Here is an 18,750-nt window from a genome sequence, read left to right on the forward strand (position 1 = left end):
CACCAAGAGTATGGTATGAAATATTACACTCTTACTTAATCATTATTGGATTTGTAAGAACTAGTGACAACTGCAATTTGTATCTTAAAATTGAAGGTAGAAGTAAACTGTTAGTTGCTAAAATATTTGTAGATTATATAATCTTTGGAGGAGATGATGCACTATATAAGTCATTTGCTAAAGAAATGAGAAATTAATTTGAGATGTTCATGATTAGAGAGATGAAATTCTTCATTGGACTCCAAGTACAACAATTAAAGCATGAAATCTATATAACTCCGTCAAAGTACATTAAAGAAATACTAAAGATAGTTTAAATGGAAGAGTCTAGACCTATCAGTACACCTATGGTTACCAATTGAAAGTTATCCAAAGAAGATGAATCTAAGGAAGTAAATGAAACATTATACAAATAAATGATTGGAAAGTTATAACATGTTGTTTGCAGCAGACTTGACATAGCTCATACAGTGGGAATAATAGCAAGATTCACATCTCTTTCTAAAGAGTCACCTATGATAGTAGTTAAAAAGATATTCAAATATCCTAAGGGTATTGAAGAATATGGTTTATGGTATGAAAGGAAATAAGATTTTGATCTCAAAGTCTACATAGATGCAGATTGGGTAGGAAAGATTGATGACATGAAAAGTACAAGTGGAGGATCATTTTTCTTGGGAAATAATCTACTTTTATGGTCTAGCAAGAAATAGAATTGTATTTCACAATCAACTGCAGAATCTGAATGTGTTGTACCAAAAATCAATTGTCAGCAAGTTGCACAGATCAAGCAAATACTAGAAGGAATATGGAAAATAGTTGAAGATCTCATTGTTATTCATCATGACAACACAAGTACTATCAATGTATCAAATAATTTGGTAATGCATTCAAAGACCAAGCATATAGCAGTCAAGTATCATTTTCTAAGAGAATAGTTGTAGGATAAAAAGGTCAAATTGGAGTATATTCCTACAAAGGAACAAGTTGATGGTTGCATAACAATCAATTATACTATTTGTCATTGACGTCAAACTATTTGGAATATCGTTTTGATTTGTTACCATATCATTAGATGAATACTATATAGGGATGTTGAAAAGGACACATAGGTATGACTATAAGGGGAGTTATTAGGTAATGGTTGGTACAAATAATGAGAATCAATTTAGTGGTTGGATTGTTTATTGGAGAACATATCCTATCCAAGAGTATATGTCTTATCGAAGTAAAATAAGATCTTATAGGAGATAAAAGGCATAATATATATGAAATTCAAAGGGAAGTAGGAAGACACATGAGGAGTACAATAGTGACACGATAATCAAGGTAGAGAAGATTGTTCAAGATAATAACAATGTTGCATTGGTAACAACAATAAAATGACATAATTGCAATTTTTGGATCTAGGTTTAGGTTTTATATTTTGAAGAACATCTACTTAAGGGAGAAAGAAGGATTGGGTTACAAGCATATTTGAGAATAAAAGATAGATAATGGTATATAATTGTGTTATGAAGCTTTAATGGATTTGATAGAACAAAATAATCCAAACTACAAATCACTTTGTTGTTGTTACTTTCTGTGATAGTTGAAATCCCTTATAAGGGTCACCCTAATTGATCTATTGTAAATCCTTTAACAAGTTAGCATTCTAGATTAGAATGTTGAAATTCTTTAACAAGGTTACTCCTAATAGAGTAAATATTCTAACATGTCTAGAGGAAAATCCTTTAAAATTGTAACACTTAACAATGTTTTTGTAACCCTTAACTGGGAAGGCTCCTAGTAGATCATTTTTCAGAAGAGTACACATATTTGTGAGCATTGATCTCACACTGTGGTTTTCACCCAAAATGGGTTTCCACGAGATAAATACTAGAGTTATTATTGTCTAAATGTTTTATTATTATGAATGAATGTTTAATGAATACTAAATCAATAGTGTTTTTATAGGTAAAACTAAATTTTATCTGTAACAATACTGGTAGTTGCTAAGTTGTTTTTAAATTGGTAATTAGTGATTCCCCCCGTAATCAATCCTATATCTACAATCATCATATGGATCATCTATACATGTCTAGAAATTTCCTTTAGTTTTCATTAAGTTATTGAATTACTATACTAATATATTTGACCTAAGAGAACATATTAATCTATTGAGTTGGAAAATTGTTTAAGAATGTCTCTAAACACCACCTTGAAAGATTTAGATATAGAAAAGGTGAAGTATTTTTCTCAATCAATGTAAAATATCTTATATCATTTTTGCTTAGGAAGATAATTCAAAAAGGTACAAGTTTTACTTAGCCACCCATTAAGACCTAAGGTTTAATAAATAGAAAATAAGGGAGAGAATCCAATAGCTAACACCATAACTTTGCATTTCTCAAAACCTTGATATGTAGGAGGTATATTCCATAACATGCCAAATTATGTCAATATTGTTATCAAGACTTAATTATGTAGCTTTTTGAGTCAAACACATTGACTCATGTTTCATGAGTAGTAGTTCACAAGAAACCATCTCTCATGAGAATAAAGAAACAAATCATCACTCATTGCATCTAAGTGATGCTCACAAAGGTGAAGGACCAAGACTTCTCAAGAGGTCACCCACCCAACACTACTCCAACTCAATCACAATTAAGTATGGAATTTCCTCAAATGTTAAGCCCACTTAGCTTACAACCTAGTTTAAAATACCTCCAACAAGTGTTGCGCCATAAAAATCATCCATTATAGAGCCTATTTAGCTCATCAATTGATAAGTAGGAGGCATTTTCCATAGCAAGTCAAATTGTGATATTGCTATCAAGATTCAATGATGTAGGTTTTCGAGTCAAACTCATCGACCTGTGTTTCTCGAGTCATAGTTCACAATAACCCTTGTCTCATGAGAATAAATGAAACAATTGGTACTCATTTCATCTAGGTAGTGCTCATAGAGGTGAAGTGCCAAGACTTCTTGGGGAGTCACCCATCTTGGTGCTACTTCAACTCAAGCACACTTAATCATGGAGTTCCCTCCAAGGTTAAGCCCAATTAGCTCATAACCCCATTTGCAAAACCTATAGCAAGTACCATGCCTTATGAACCATTATTATAGGGCCTCTTTAGCCCCTTTCTTATAACTAAGATTTCAATATAACATTACTAAATATGATGCCATATTAGCATGCTTTTTGTTAAGGTGTCCAAAACAACCTAAAAAAAGTAAGCAATACTTTATTAATGTGCTAATGTGTCATAATATGATTCATTTTTTTTGAACAAAGAGATTTTATTATTATTATGAATAGCTATTATAAATAATTACAACTTAGAAGTCAAAAATTAATTAGCCAAGAGGCTTTTATTACATGGGCACTGCCCATTAGATTTGCTAACATGATTACAAATAAGTTGCCAAAATCATTAACATGATCAGATAAACTCAATTGCTCATCTACTATTTCTAGAAGTTTGAACAACTATATGTGGAGCATTTGTGGGACCAAATACTCTTGCCACATTAATCCTAACGTGCATGATTTTGGCAAAAGGAATCAGATTTGACACTATACGTTTCAGTGGAGAGATTTATCCAAAAGAATTAGTTCATCATCTTCAACAAAAGCCAAACAAGTGCAAAAATAATTCTAATTCAATTCAAAATCAAGAAGATCATTTGTCCATGGTGGCTTTTCTACTTGGTGGTAAATTTAAAGCTCTTTCAATAAATATTAATTTTTGAATAGATTGTGCTTTTGGTTACCTTCTCTAAAATACGACAAAAGACAGAAGAAAACATGAAGGAGCTATGGTCCAAAAGGGGCAAGGCCTGTTAAATGAGAACAATCATCTTTAAAGGCAAAAATTGTCTGTGAAAACTTTGAAACCCTAATTATTAGGAGTGAAAGAATAGAAACACCTTTATAAATTTAAATAATATAACAAAAATTATGAACTTTTAAATTTTTTTCTATTAAAAAATCTTTAATACATGTTTGGTTTAACACAGTGATCAAAAATTTAGAATGACCCACTAAATTAAACATACCGCGATGATAAATAAGGATGATACCTTTGTTGATTTTAAAGAAGGTTCTATGTAATGGCTCAATATTATTTGAAATAAATCATTAGATAAAATAATATTCATTATAATGAATTGAAAGAGATAAATCGTAATATTTTCACATATTAGAATAGTTTAAATAATATTATTGTTATAATGATAATAATGATTTTGTTTATAGTTGATATTTTAACAATAGTTTTTAACTTAATATTTGACTAGGGCTATATATAGGATCACGGTTGGGGTTACAAATACAATTCTAATGATAAAATGATAATTAGGTGAACACAATTGATAGAGTGGTGATATATATTTAAGTATATTTATTGTTAAAACTTATTTATTTAGTCCAAGGAGTTTAGCTTGGTTGAAGCAATGAGCTCTCATTGTGGAGACCCTAGTTCAAATCCCACAAGAGACATCTTTTTGGAAATCTAAGTTGTGACTTTTGGTTTTCCATTGGTCATCTTTGTCTCATTGTAAAATGCTACACTTATTTCGAAAGTTACGTAGTCACAAATCCATTTGAACCAACCTTTTAAGCTCTAATTTGATTAAATTAATAAATATATATTGGGTGGAATTTGTTCATATAACAAGTTGCTTTTAACTTTTAAGTTGATTGATAGATAGAAGTTTGAATTATTGTTTGGAAAAAAGAGTAAAGACGTCTGTAGTTTTATTTTATAACATGCAAAAATTAAATTCTTTATTATAGATGAACAAAAACTTATTTTCTACTTCAAATTAACCCCTTTCTTGCAAAATTAATAGATTTAATGTTTTTATGAAAAATAATTTGTAGATGTTACTCATATTGACCTCATCTAATACAAGTGACACAATGCATCAAAGTTCCTGCCAATAGTTACACATGAAGAAAAGTAGAAATATATAGGTAGAAATGGAAAATGTATGTAATAGATAAATATATAGGGAGGGAGAGGATATAAAAAGAATGAGGAGATATCAAAAAGAGTTAAAAGAAATATAAATATATGTAATGGATAAATAACTAAATATTAAATATAGATAAAAGATGATTTATAAAGAATATAGTGATAACATAGTTAGAAAGACAATTTAGAAATAAAAAATTATCAAGCTTTTAAAAAGTATTATGTACTTTATAAAAAAATTAAATAATAATTACAATGTTTTGAGTTAAATAAGAGTGAATTATTAAAATAAAAAAAATATAAATATAAATTTGAAAATTTGAGGAAAATATAATTATTATAATACCAAATAGGTTTGACTTTTGAAATTGTTATTTAGTGATGATTAACTTATAATTATATGAAATGTATCCTTAGTTCTAAAAATTAGCAAATGAATATATATTTTTTGTTGTTGTGGAGAGTTTGACAAAAACATAGTGATATGATATTATATTTGATGATGTGGATTGAAATATTAATATCATTTAAAATTTAATTCAAAATTATCTATATATACACACTTTAATAAATAATTATTTGTAAAATTGTGTATCAATTTTTTAAATATTTAATTTAATTTAATGTATTCTTCTTCTTTTTTTGTCGGTAAATGACCGAAGCCTTAAATTATATTAAAATTAATAAGTATTACAAAAGTCTCTATTCTGACGGGTATTGGTAGGAAAGAACAGAGAATGAAAACCTCCAGTCTAGCTCGGGACTATAGTTCTTTATTATACATGAATCTAAGGGGCAGACCCCCGTGAAAATATAAACAAATGGGTATCTTAAATTATAGTTGCATTTATATTTGATGGATTTTAATGTTTACATTTCTCCTACACTCCGAGGATTGCCGCCTGATTTGATTATAATTCCTGCGTACATAAGAAACACCACAAACTAACCACCGTACAATGTTAATTGTTAATTCTGAAGTGAAATCTAATCAAAGGCTGTATTATTACAACCAGAGTGGGGTTAAATCACAAAGAAGCCAAGTTGATTTAATATCTATTTGTTATATGAAATTGAGTGCCCGAATTTAGGCAAATCCATGCTTTCCTAAGTTTCTTATAAATAGGGAGTTTAAATATATGTGACTCAATTGATTAAATTTATAGTTTAATTTGAGTGTACATGCTTACTTGTATGCATTGGGAAGTGTTAAAAAAGATGATTTAATGGTAATTTGATTAATGTACCCATTTTCTGGTTTCAATTCTTGAAATCTTTATTTGTCATGAAATTTTGTTCTCCTGTGCCAAATCTTTGCCTTTAAACTCGAGCAAAGTTAAAACATGTTTTAGTTCAAAAAATGATAAACTTAAGCCCTACTGAAGATTTTATTGCCGGAATTCAAGCCAATTTAAAACAATTTTGAGACAATATATGCTAAATATAGTTTTCATATTAATATAGTCTAAAGTATTGTAATACAAACTTACAATCCAAAAAAACCAAAAAGCTATCCTAGCAGTTTAGAAATGACACAGTTTGACATTTTTTTGACTTTATACAATATATGAGCTGGTGAGATAAAATGCAACCATGTCATGCCTAAGATTAATACATTATACATTAACACCGAAGTAACAACAAACATTTCTCAAAAACTTAGATAAACTACGGTATTATCTTCTATGAGGCTATATTGTCAAAAGAGGGAAAAGTGAAACATAACAGAGACGTCGAGACACCCACTAGCTTGGTTAATCTGCCTAGCTCCGTTTGTTGAAGACCATAATAATCTTCGTGGCTTCTTGCAAATTTTTTTCCCTTGAGGCCGGAGGAAATTCATAAGTGTTCCTCGCCCTACATGACCTATCATAGTTAGGAAGGCAGAATTCGATAGTGTCTAAGTTAGCAAAATTCACCTCCAGGTGGATGTAAGCGTCAAAAGCTTGAAGGTAGTTTAGAAGCCAATTTCTTGTCGGGTCCTCAACGATTGTCCTCCACTGCAAAATAAATTATACACTTGCCTCCATTTTTAGCCATTCTTTGTAAAAGAGAATGTTGTCTCGAATCACCAAGCAGGGGCATTTTGGGCTTCTCATGAGTTTAGGGTTACCTAATTCATATTCCATATAGGCCTCCAGCAAGGGGATTTTAAGCTTGTCATCAATTTTGAAAACAAGTTCCTCCAATCCTATCAACCAACTAAGGTCGAATATATTGAGGCTTAATTTGACAATGTCCGATTTAGTTACTCCTCCCCTAGCTAAAAATCCTATCCAAAGCCCTAATATATCACTGTTTGTTCGCCATGAATATTCATAGTTGAATACCCCTTCTCCTAGGGCCCTACTAATAGCTACTCTGCTTATGTCATCAATTGGTCGAAACAGTTGGTTCCATCTTTCTGGCTTGACTAGACCATAGAATGCCATCGTTTTGCTTTAAAGGCATTATATAGGCATATGTTACTATCCATAATGTAGTGGCTATACTAGCCTAATTGCTAAAAGGGGAGAGTAGAAATGAGTAGGCTAGTTTCAAGAATGGTATAATATACCCCCAAAGTGAAGGATCTAGAACTTCACATAATGACACCATATCTAAGATTGTTTGATGATAGTTTACCCTCTAAGTCATCATTGAAGTGTCACCTTGATGATTAAACTTCAAGAATCCAAATTTATGTAATCATAGAGGCAAGTGCTAAAATTTGTGCTGATTTGGGAAATCATGATGCCTAGTTTTTAATGATTAATACTTTGTGAGCTAACTACGATTAAAAGTTAAGATGTGTTCTCCATCTGTACTTGCATTCGCTAGTTGATCCACTTCATTATTACCTTCTCTAAAAATATGGGAAAATCTTATTCTTCGAATTCTTCCAATAATTTTAAGGTAGCTTCCAATTGAGAGTTTATAATCCAATTTGGGGTTTTTCCTTTTCTAAGAGCATTTGGGACTATCTGTGAATCTCCTTCAATTATAATTTTTTTAATCCTTAGCTTTATGCATATCTTTAGACCTTCTTCTACTGCTTCCAGTTTCGCTATATTATTTGATGTCACTCCCAATGGCTTTGCTCTTTTCATGATCCATTTGCCCATTTCTTCCCTAAGTATACATCCTATTCCTGCTTTGCCAAGGTTACCTCTGCAGGCCCCGTCGAAGTTCAATTTCTTCCAACCTTTTGGGGGTGATTCCCATTTAAATTCTTTTCTAGCCATTTTATTATTCTTCTTGTGTATTAGGGATGGATTTTTTAGAAGATTCCATTGTTTTTTGATTTTGGCATCCCATTCGATAAATGAGCCTTCCTCTATCATCTTTTTTCTTAAGTCACTATTCATCACTTCCACTATATTTGCTTCAATTTTGTTGTAGAGTGTTAGTGAATTAAGTTCTTTATCTTGAAAAATCCATCTGTTTCTTTCTTTCCATATTTCCCATACTAAGATTGTTGGGGTGATGTTCCACAATTTTCCATATACACTCTTGTTAGTGTGTTTTGGCCATCCGGCTATGTGGTTTTGCCAACTTTCTGGTGGGGGGGGGGGTGTCCAGTTAAGCTTTGATTTGAGCCAGGTCCATCATTCCTTCGCAAACTTGCATTGATAAAGGAGGTGCTCAGAAGTTTTTGATTCCTCTTTGCATAGAATACATCTTGATGGTCCTTCTAATCCCATCTTTCTAATTTTGTCTGTTGTGAGGATTCTTTCTTGAATGGCTGCCCATAGAAAGATACCAACTTTGGGAAGCCCTGTTGGGTCCCAATAGAGGTTCATTGAGATTTTTAATGCTTCCCATTTCTGTGAGTTAGTTATTTGTTTATATCCTTCTTTGACTTTATAAGTTCCATCTTTGGATGTTGCCCATATTAGCCTATCTTCCCTACTTTTAACTTTGATTGGCCTATCTTTCAAAAGTTTTTCTAGGAACTCTTGATCTGTCTGATTCAGGCCACAATCAGTTAGGGATTTCCATTCCCAGGAAATTTCTGTAGAGGTTTGAGTTACTGTGATGTAATCTTTAACTTTGGATCCCTGTTTGTTCTTTAAATGATTAATGATGTTATGATTCAAACCTGATTTTTCAAGGGGGGTATGTTCGTTCCAAGAATCTTCCCAAAAAAATGCTTTATCTCTTTTCCCAACATCCCAAGTTATGTATTTGGTTATGAGGGGGCAACACTCCACGAGGAAGTTCTAGGCTGCCGAGCCTTTGGGGGGATTCCTAGTTCTAAATATTGAGGTGCTTTCCTCTATTTCTAAGTATTTATTGTAAAGCATTCTTGCCCATTTGTTTTCTCTTTCTTGATACATTCTCCAAACTTGTTTGGCTCCTAGGGCTTCATTATGCCATTCTAGGTTTTTGATTCCTAGACCTCCTGCTTCTTTAGGTCTACACATTTTTTCCCATCAGATTAATGCCGCTTTCTTTTTGTCTTCTAAACCATTCCAGAATAAATATTTAAACTTCTTTTCAATTTTTTGATTCATGTTCTTTGGTAGTTGCAAACAGGAAAGATGATAAGTAGGTAAGGCTGATAACACTGCTTTTATTTTTGTCACTTTTCCTACCTTGGTTAGCCATTTTCCCTTTGAAGCTTTAGTTTGTTTGTCTATCTTTTCCAACATTTGTTTCCATCCTTGATTACTTAGATTTCCTTTTTCCAGGTGTATTCCTAGGTATTTGAAGGGGAATGTGCCCTTTTTGAATCCAAATCTATTGCATATATAATCTTCTCTTTCCCTTAGTGTATTTAAGAAAAAAAATTATGACTTTTCTACATTGATTTTTTGGCTGGAAGCTTCAGAGTAATTGTTGAGGATATTTTTGAAGTTCTCCGTCTCTATTTTAGTACTTGCTCCAGCGAGAATTATATCATCAACAAATTGCTAGTGGGTGGTATTTTCTACATTTTTGGTGACTTTTACTCCTGTGATTTTGTTTTGTATATATACTGATTTGATTGCTCTATCGAAGGATTTAGCCATAATGATAAATAGAAAAGGGGAGATAGGGTCACCTTGTCTGATCCCCCTTGAGATACTGAAGAATCCTTCTCGTGTCCCGTTGACGAGGATTGGAATTTTTAGGGTAGAAATACATTGAAAGATGATATTTATCCATTGTTTTGAAAAACCAAAAACTTCAAGAGATCTACATAGGAATCTCCAATCCACTTTATCGTAGACATTTGAATATCTAGCTTTAGTAGCATGCATGCTTTGTTATTTTTGATTGCTGAATGGATTGTTTCTTGGATGATTGAGATGCCATCAATGATAGATCTCCTTGGTACACAACCTATTTTTCTTCTGATATTAGCTTAGAGAGAAGGTTTTTAAGACGATTAGCTAAAGTTTTGGGGAATACCTTGTAAATAGTGTTACAAAGAGCTATTGGTCTAAAGTCTCCTAGTTCTACACTTTTATTTTTCTTGGGTATAAGGATTAAAAAGGTGTGGTTAATTTTTGCTAGAAATTCCCCTCCATTCCTAGTTGCTTCCAGTGCTTTTCATAAATCTTCTTCTATTATCTCCCAACATTGTTGAAAGAGGAATACTTGAAATCCATTAGGTTTGGGAGATTTATTTGGATTGATATTAAATAGGGTTGTTTTGATTTCTTGTAGCGTAAATGGTTTGTTAAGAATTTTGTTATCGTCAGTGTGATGAGCTTGGGAATAGTTTTCAACAATTCTTCCTGCTTGGTTCTATTGGATGCTTCATAATTATTGAGAATATCTTTGAAGTATTCTACAAAGATATTTGTTATGCTATTTGGATTATTAGTAGATTCTCCTTGCTTATCTTTGATTTTGATATGTTGTTATAGTTCCTATGATGCAATGTACTATTATGAAATTATTTCGTGTTACAGTCTCCTTCTGCCAACCATTTTTCTTTGGATTTTTGCTTCCAGAATATTTCTTCTTTGGCCAATATTTCTTCCTATTTTATTAGGTATTCTTTTTCAAGTTGGTAGGTTTCATTATTCATTCCATTTTTTGATAACTTCTTTATTTAGTTTTCCAGTTTCTCTTCTATATCAATCTTTTCTTTGAAAATATTTTTGAATTGTGTATTATTCCATTTTATAAATTTTTCCTTTATGGTCTTAAGTTTGGACACAAAGCAAAACATTTTAGATCCTTGAAATTTTTCTTCTTGTCACCCGTTTTTTATATTATTCATAAAAAAAATTTGTCCATGAACCACGTCTTTTCACATTTGAATGGGTTTTTGCTTGGTTTAATTTGTTCTTTGATTTCAATTTTTACAGAAAAATGATCAGATCTTGCCATAGGTAATATTTCTACCTTGATTTCTCTGTTCAGCTTATTTAATTCTCCTTTGAAGATGAATCTGTCCAATCTTTCTGCAATGTAGTTAAAGTCTTTTCTCCTATTATTCCAAGTATGTATTCCATTAGATGTTGGAATGTCAATGAGAGAATTCTTTTTTGTCCATTCTTTGAAATCTTCTGTAGCTCTAAACACTATTCTAACTCCACCATATTTTTCATCTTTCTTTAAAATTGCATTAAAATTGCCTCCAATAATGACGTTCTCTTCCTGCAATGTTCTAATGTAGTCGGTTATCTCACTCCAAACTATTGATTTTTCTGTTATTTTTATAGGTCCATAAACATTGATTACTATCATATGTAGGTTTGTCTTATTGCTAGACACTCTGCTACCCATCCAATTTGAGTGAGAAATAGTGTTTTCCACATTAACTTTATGATTATTCCAAATAATGCCCAACCCTCCTGAGGCTCCTTGCAATGGTTTGAATTTTGATTTCCATACTCCTAGTCTCTGCCCTAGTCTGATGCCTTCTTTACTTAGTTTTGTTTCTTGGATCAATATAATCTTTGTAGTAAAATTTGTTATATTATGCTTTAATAAGCATTTTTTTCTAGGGGCATTTAGATCCCTAGCATTCCATGTAGTGATTTCCATTGTTCCTTGGGAAGGTTCTTCCCCTTCTCTCCTTGCAGAATTTCCTTTATTTTAGTTTGATCCTTTACCTACCCTACAACTCCCCTCAATTATTTCAATGATTTTTATCCTCTTTTCTATTTTTGCTTACCACATATAGGTGTCTTTATGCATTCCTAATTCATTGCTAACCCCAAGTTTTCCAACCTTGTTTGGTTGATTACTTTTACTGCTATCTCTGATACTTCTAGTGGTTGCTGATCCTCTGCTAGGATTTCTTTGATAAACAGATTATTCATCAGGTCCTCTTCTGCTTCTAGATTTTGTCTAAATTCCTCCTGCCTTGTTTCTTTTGTTTCATTCTTCCTAGGAGAGCTTTCCACCAAGGGTCTGAATTCTTCCCTTGTTTCCTCTGCTTGATTTTCCCGTTCATCTTCTTGCATAATTATTTGCTTTCTTATTTGTTCTATTTCTAATGCCTCTTTACCTATATCTAACTCCTTCTTGGATTCCTCTTCATCTTGATTGAACATGTCCTTTCCATTACTGGGTGTCTGCCAAAATTTGCAGCTCTTCTTTTTTGTTTTTTTCCTGATGGTTATGTTACTCCATTATGCTGAGTCTGCTGGTGGGATGCATAAATTTTGCTTTGTTTTCCTCATTGTTTGATCTTGTTCTAGAATACTTCCTTGTTCGAGTTCCACTTCTTGGTGTTTCTCTTTTCCTAAGTAGTTATTGCTAATTTCTTCCTTTGCTTGTGCAAAATGTATGTTACTGTTGTTTGGTATCTCCTCTGCCTCAGTCTCCAAAATACCTTTTCCTTTGTGTTTCGTATGATTTTCTTCTACTATGATAGACTGGTCTTCCAGTTCATTTTGTAATAACAAGATGTGATGAGTGAGCTTCTTTATCTTTTTGATATTGCTTTCAATCTCATCTATTGAATCTAGCTCTATTTTACAATCTGGACATTTCTTATATATCTCGAGTGAATGTTGATTGTCTATATTTGTCATCAATTCTTCTTCTACCTCTTCTATCCTTTCTAAATCCTCAGTTTGAGTTTCTTGCTCTCTTTTTGCTTTTTCCGCATCTTTAACTCTAACCTTCTTTGGTGACTTTATTATCTTGTTTTCCTCAGGTTTCTCGTCCTGTTTTCTACCTACCCTTGGTAATTTCTTAATATTGTTTTTTTGAAATTAGTTCCTATTATCTTGTTGATTTCTCTCATATATTTAGTGAATGTTAAGTTATATATTGATCTATTTGTTATAATTTTCTTTTTTATAGAGTCATCATGATTGGTTTTTATTAGAAATTCAATTATATGTGATTTATGTTTCTTTAATTCAAACCCTATTAATGCTCCTAGAGATTGACCTATTCTTTTTAGAATGTGGTTTTTCGTTTAGTTTTGGTGGTATGTTTACACATTCCATCCATTTGGTTTCCTATTTGTGTTTATTATCATTTTCATTGAAATTTGGTTTCCACTCTAAGAAATCTATGTGATATGCTTTATAATAACAATTTGATAAATCCAAAATTTCATTTCTAGATTCTATATTCAAACATTGTAAAAACCAATAATGCTTATCATGGGATAATATGGTACTTACTTGTGCTTGGGAGATTTTTGCTAAATACCTTTCTAGATTGGCTCTATATTTATTTGGGCCGTTCTAGTGAACATAAACACCTTTTTCTGCACATTCCTTCCATTTAGCTTCGCTGTGTGTATTACTAATGATTATGGTGTCTGTATAGTCCTCCTCCATAAAGTTACTTTATTTAGGGTTTTTTCCTTCATCTTTTTTGATAAGTTATTCATCTTTTGATGGGTTTGTATGTAGACTAATTTCAATCTTGCTTTGGTTCCTTTCTAGATTGATTCCATATTTTTTTTGCATAGAATCATCAACTACTTGCTTATTTATAAGATCCCAAGTCTGCGCCAGGGCGTGGCACTCAGTATGTTGTTTGGCTCTAAAATCTAGGGAGGTTGAATTGTATTCCTATTTTGTTTCCATGGAGCTGTTTGTTTTTCTCTGCTAGGCTATTTTGTTTTGAAGAAAAATACCTCTTGGTCTTTGAGGCATTGGTGTATGCCTTCGTTCCTTTTGTCTGGTGTTGAATTTTGATTTTTATACATTCGCCTCATTCTCTTTTTATTGATGATGGTCTTCCATTCTTGTTGGCTCTTACTAATTTGTGATTTTTGAATGGGTGCATTGCGTTCAGAATGGAGCCAAATTAGGGTTTCAAAACTTGTTGATTTTTTAGGTGTTCTAGGTTTTTGTTGAAACCCTTGGATTTTTGTTGATTCATCAAATTGATGTTTGCCTAATTTCGGATTTCTTATCCTTGGTTGAGAAGGAAGTTCGATTTTGGATTCTTCTTCAACTATCCGAGCTTCATACTCTTTTGCCATATTTTAGGAGGAGTTTTCCTTCTGATTGCCATTTGCTAATGCTTCTAATTTGTTTCCGATTGGAATGCAGGGGTGCGCTTGTCTACCAATTAGTTCTGCAGCTGGTGTTATTGTTTTGCTATCATATCTGGATATTTTATTTTTATCGTGAAAATGTTTTTGAGATGCTCGAAAATGATCTTTGCAAAAGTCTGCTTTTTTCGCATTTCCTACTTTTTTCGCCATTATTTATTATTTTCTAAAATAATTTAATGCATTCTTATTTATTTATTCAATAAATGTAATACAATATATTAAGTATTTTTCCTACATATAATCTATCATCAAACTATTTAAATATTTAATATAATATATATTATCTTAAAAATATTTTCAAAAGTGAAATATAGAATCTATTTAAAAAATATTTAAATCTATAATTTAAAAATAATTATAATTATAAAAAAATTATTCTATACTTCCTAGAAGTTAAATAATGACATTTTTAGAATAATAATAATAATAATTTAAACAAATTGTATTTAAAATTAATTATTAATATACTATGTTAAAGTATAGTGTGGTGCTGAAATGCACCCATACACTAAATTCATTCATTTAATGTACCTTATTTTTTTCAAATTAGCAAATTGTAAAAAAAGGATTTTTTAATGAGTTTAAACATTTACTTTTTCATTTGAAAATAAATGAGTTAGAAGTTGTAGTGGTCAAATCAATTTGAATTTTATAGTTTTTGATAATTTGTTGGTTTTCAATTTTTGATATAAATAAACTTATAAGTAGCGTTTATGATATGATAGTACATTTAGTACAAATAGTATCTACATACTCTTTATTGTGAAAATTTGTATTTTTGTTTGAGAAAAATGAATTTTCTCATTGCAAAAATTAGAATAAGTTAATCAAATGAAAGATAAATCAGAATTATATAATAATGTAAAATACAATATAAATACAAACATTAGAAATTACATTTATGAACTAAAAATTCTATCATTTGATTGGTAGTTTAATTGTAAAATGGAATTGAATGATTCCAATACTAGCATTTATGATATGATAGTACATTTAGTACAAATAGTACCTACATGTTCTTTATTGTGAAAATTTGTATTTTTGTTTCATTACAAAAATTAGAATAAGCCAATCAAATGAAATATAAATCAGAATTCTATAATCATGTAAAATACAATATAAATACAAACATTAAAAATTACATTTATGAACTAAAAATTCTATCATTTGATTGGTAGTTTAATTGTAAAATGGAATTGAAGGATTCCAATAATATCCTGCCAAAAGGGAACTAATAACCAGTGCTAGCTTGAATATGATACATTATAAATATTAAATATTAAATTAAATTAGCAAGAAACGCTACGCTTAAGTTCAACTGTTGGACCTCCTCCCTATAAAGTCGAAGATGGTTTTAAAACGAACTCGTTTTAGATGAAGGGAAAACGGAAGCAAAGCGGTACGGGATTTAGTTAAAATATAACTTTGTTGGCTGTTTAAAGTTTACAGGCGCACGAAGAAGAGGATGTGTGAACTGGAGAAGCTCTCCGTTTAGAAGTTGCGCAAGGCTAATGTTTTCAGTTTGCGCTCCTCACCCCTTTTGTAGGTATTTTCTCTGCTTTCCAGTAGTTTTTCATGTAGAGTTTAAGCGCAAAGTTTTTAATAATGAAAGAACGGTCTTGGACGGCCAAGATATTATTGCCATTAGTTTGGCTGGAGTGTGGATTATTCAGAGATTGCAGTTTGCAAATTTTTTTTGTTTGGTGGCTACTGCTTTTATGTTTGCAAAGCAACATTAATTCGAGAAAGACGGAATTTCAGTAGGCACTTGCCAGTATTTGTGTTTAATCTTCAGGCATTTTCGCAAACTGTAGAATACACGGTTTCATAGAGAAACTTCGGAGCATCGCGCTGGTGGTTAATTTGGTTAAAGTAAAAACGGATTACTGTATGATTTAATATGATATGTATACAAATTTATTCAATTTATTATTAGTTTTAGATTTAGCCCGGACAGGATTGTTACAATTCTGCTCAGTTATTTAGTTAATTATGTATTTAAAAATTTTTATCTTCTTTTTTAAAGACAGTTTAGATACAGCTAGGCTTTTGATGTGAGCGCTTCTTACGGTCCAAGGGTTCGCGAGAAGGAAACAGGTGGAGTTAAGTATATAGTATTTTGAGGTAACTTGATCGAAAATTTTTCCTTACAAGCTATACATTTTGGTTTGATTTTGGGGTTTTTCTCTCTTGAACTCTAAGGTTTTGTCTGGTTCAAGCTATTTTTATTTGTAAAATACAATATATTTCTTTAGGGTAGTGTTGTTTAATTAATAAATGTAATTAATCGAACATGATCAGTCCAGATTAATTTAAAATAGATGGGCTATGATAAATTGATATTTTGCACCAACTAATTTTGGGGTGATAATAAATGTATTTAATTTATATCTGAAGAATGAATGTCAAGGAGGAAGATCCTGGAATTAGACAATGCCTTAGTATTTGCACTCAATCTGCACAATGTAAGAGTGCAAGTTGCTGATATGGGAATGTCACATTCGCAAGTTAATCCTTTGTGTCATGATTAAATGTTTGCTTTACTCTTCCTAAAGGTATGGGGATTGGTAGCATATAGAAATACCTTAAAGAACTGTCAATTCATTGCAAGAAGAAAAACTCTCCTAGATCAACTCGTAGATGGTGTGCAAAGAAAAAAGATAGTTGATAAGGGCTCTCGTATGCAGATTCCTTGCTCCTTTTTAGTGCATCAAATAGCTGTCGCTATTGACTTATCCTTATTAAAGGCCTAGACTGAGAAGATCGATCGATATAACACCTACTTTTCTATGGATACACCATTGACTCAACATCTCGAGATAGTACCAATGCCAGCTGTCACCTTCCCACACCCACTTTGCTCTTTTTTCCTAGAATGAAATTTAGATTTTTTTTTTTTGTATAGGCTAATGTTCTCAAGAAAAATATGGTTCCGTAGACTAGGGCTGGGAATTCTAGTTCGGGGGTGGGGGAAGCCCGTTACCCCCCCTCACCCAACCCTACACAATAGTTCAAGTGGGGGGAATAGAAGGGTTGCCTTCACTACCTTTCTTTTCTTTGGACCACAAAGGCCAATGACAACATCAAATCGGTCCTGCTTGATCCATAGAACCTGGGACAGGGCCACTATTAGTGCTAGAAGGGATTGAATCAACAAGCTTACAGAAAAAATGAATGAGTTCATCAGCAAGCCCATTGAACTAAAAGGTAGTCATGTCCAATGACTAGAGATGGAGGCAATCATGAAAAAAAGTTTGGATTGTGAAATTGGTATCAAGATTTAATTGTGTAGTTCTTGAGTCCAACTCATTGACTCATGTTTCATGAGTCGTGGTTCACACGAACCCATCTCTTTGAGAATAAATGGAACACTTAGGCAGTTCCCGGTAGAATATTATTGTTGTCTATTTTAATTCAGCCGTAGGGGCCGTAGAATAGTAGGGGCCCTACTATTCTAAGGTGATTATTGTGGGAAGTAATAATTCTATTAATTGATAGTTGTCAAGTTACGTATAGAATCTAATCTCCTGCATGATGATGGTGCACCGATGGGATCCTGTATCTACATAGCTCGCGACCGACTGAGTCATTGTGAATCAACACTCGTCTCAACCTCAACTATATATTGAGTTGGATGCATCAATATACCGAGGATAGATATTACGTTTGTAATATAGGATAGGAACTGAAGCAACCCCTCTATATCTTTAGACAGGCCATTTTAATTCAACCCCTTGTCCATATATGGGTCATATTCGTGCACCACCAACCCCCTATGGGCCTCTACATGTACCGACAATATACATACTATGGGCCAGTTCATACAAAGGGCTACTATTCTATTGCCGGTGCATGCATAGGGTTCATTATATTGCCAGTGCATGCAAAGGGTTTATATTGTGAAGGGAACCAATCCCAATTGAATAAGTTTCATAACTAGCACCAATGACTATCTAACCACTAGCAAATGTACAACTACAGATAGGGAGATAAGGATGGGAGAGAGAGGTAGCCCCAACTACAATAATAAAAAAAGGGGTGTGAACAATGACATTATGCATGTAGAGAACCCTCCCGCTAATTCAGTATATATCGTCTCCAATTCAATACATATCGTCTCACCCTGTGGCTTAGTTTCGCCTTCCCTCCTCATCCTACCCATCCCCTGGGTTAAAGCCCATAACCTACCCACAACCCCTAGTAACAACATTCCTCAGTCCGTCCTGAACTTGCAGGGTCTCATTCGAAGCCTTAATAAAGGTGCTATTGAGATATTGAGCCCATATGGCATTTTGTACACATCAACATTACTAACAAGAGCCAAAGCCAACTCCTTA

General features: G+C 32.3%; 1 protein-coding gene across 1 annotated transcript in view; it reads left to right on the forward strand.

Annotated features, from left to right (window-relative positions):
- Positions 1–15,780: 15,780 nt before the first annotated feature.
- NUDX14 (nudix hydrolase homolog 14) overlaps positions 15,781–18,750 on the forward strand; it is a 118,669-nt gene continuing 115,699 nt past the window's right edge. The window contains exon 1 of the mRNA XM_089830630.1: positions 15,781–15,959. Coding sequence (XP_089686756.1) covers positions 15,925–15,959 — 35 coding nt within the window. The 5' untranslated portion in view covers positions 15,781–15,924. The remainder of the gene's footprint in view (positions 15,960–18,750) is intronic.

This window comes from Cupressus sempervirens, chromosome 1 (genome assembly GCF_028749045.1).
Source record: "Cupressus sempervirens isolate cs-2001-9-10 chromosome 1, ASM2874904v1, whole genome shotgun sequence".
In the NCBI taxonomy this organism is placed as follows: Eukaryota; Viridiplantae; Streptophyta; class Pinopsida; order Cupressales; family Cupressaceae; genus Cupressus; species Cupressus sempervirens.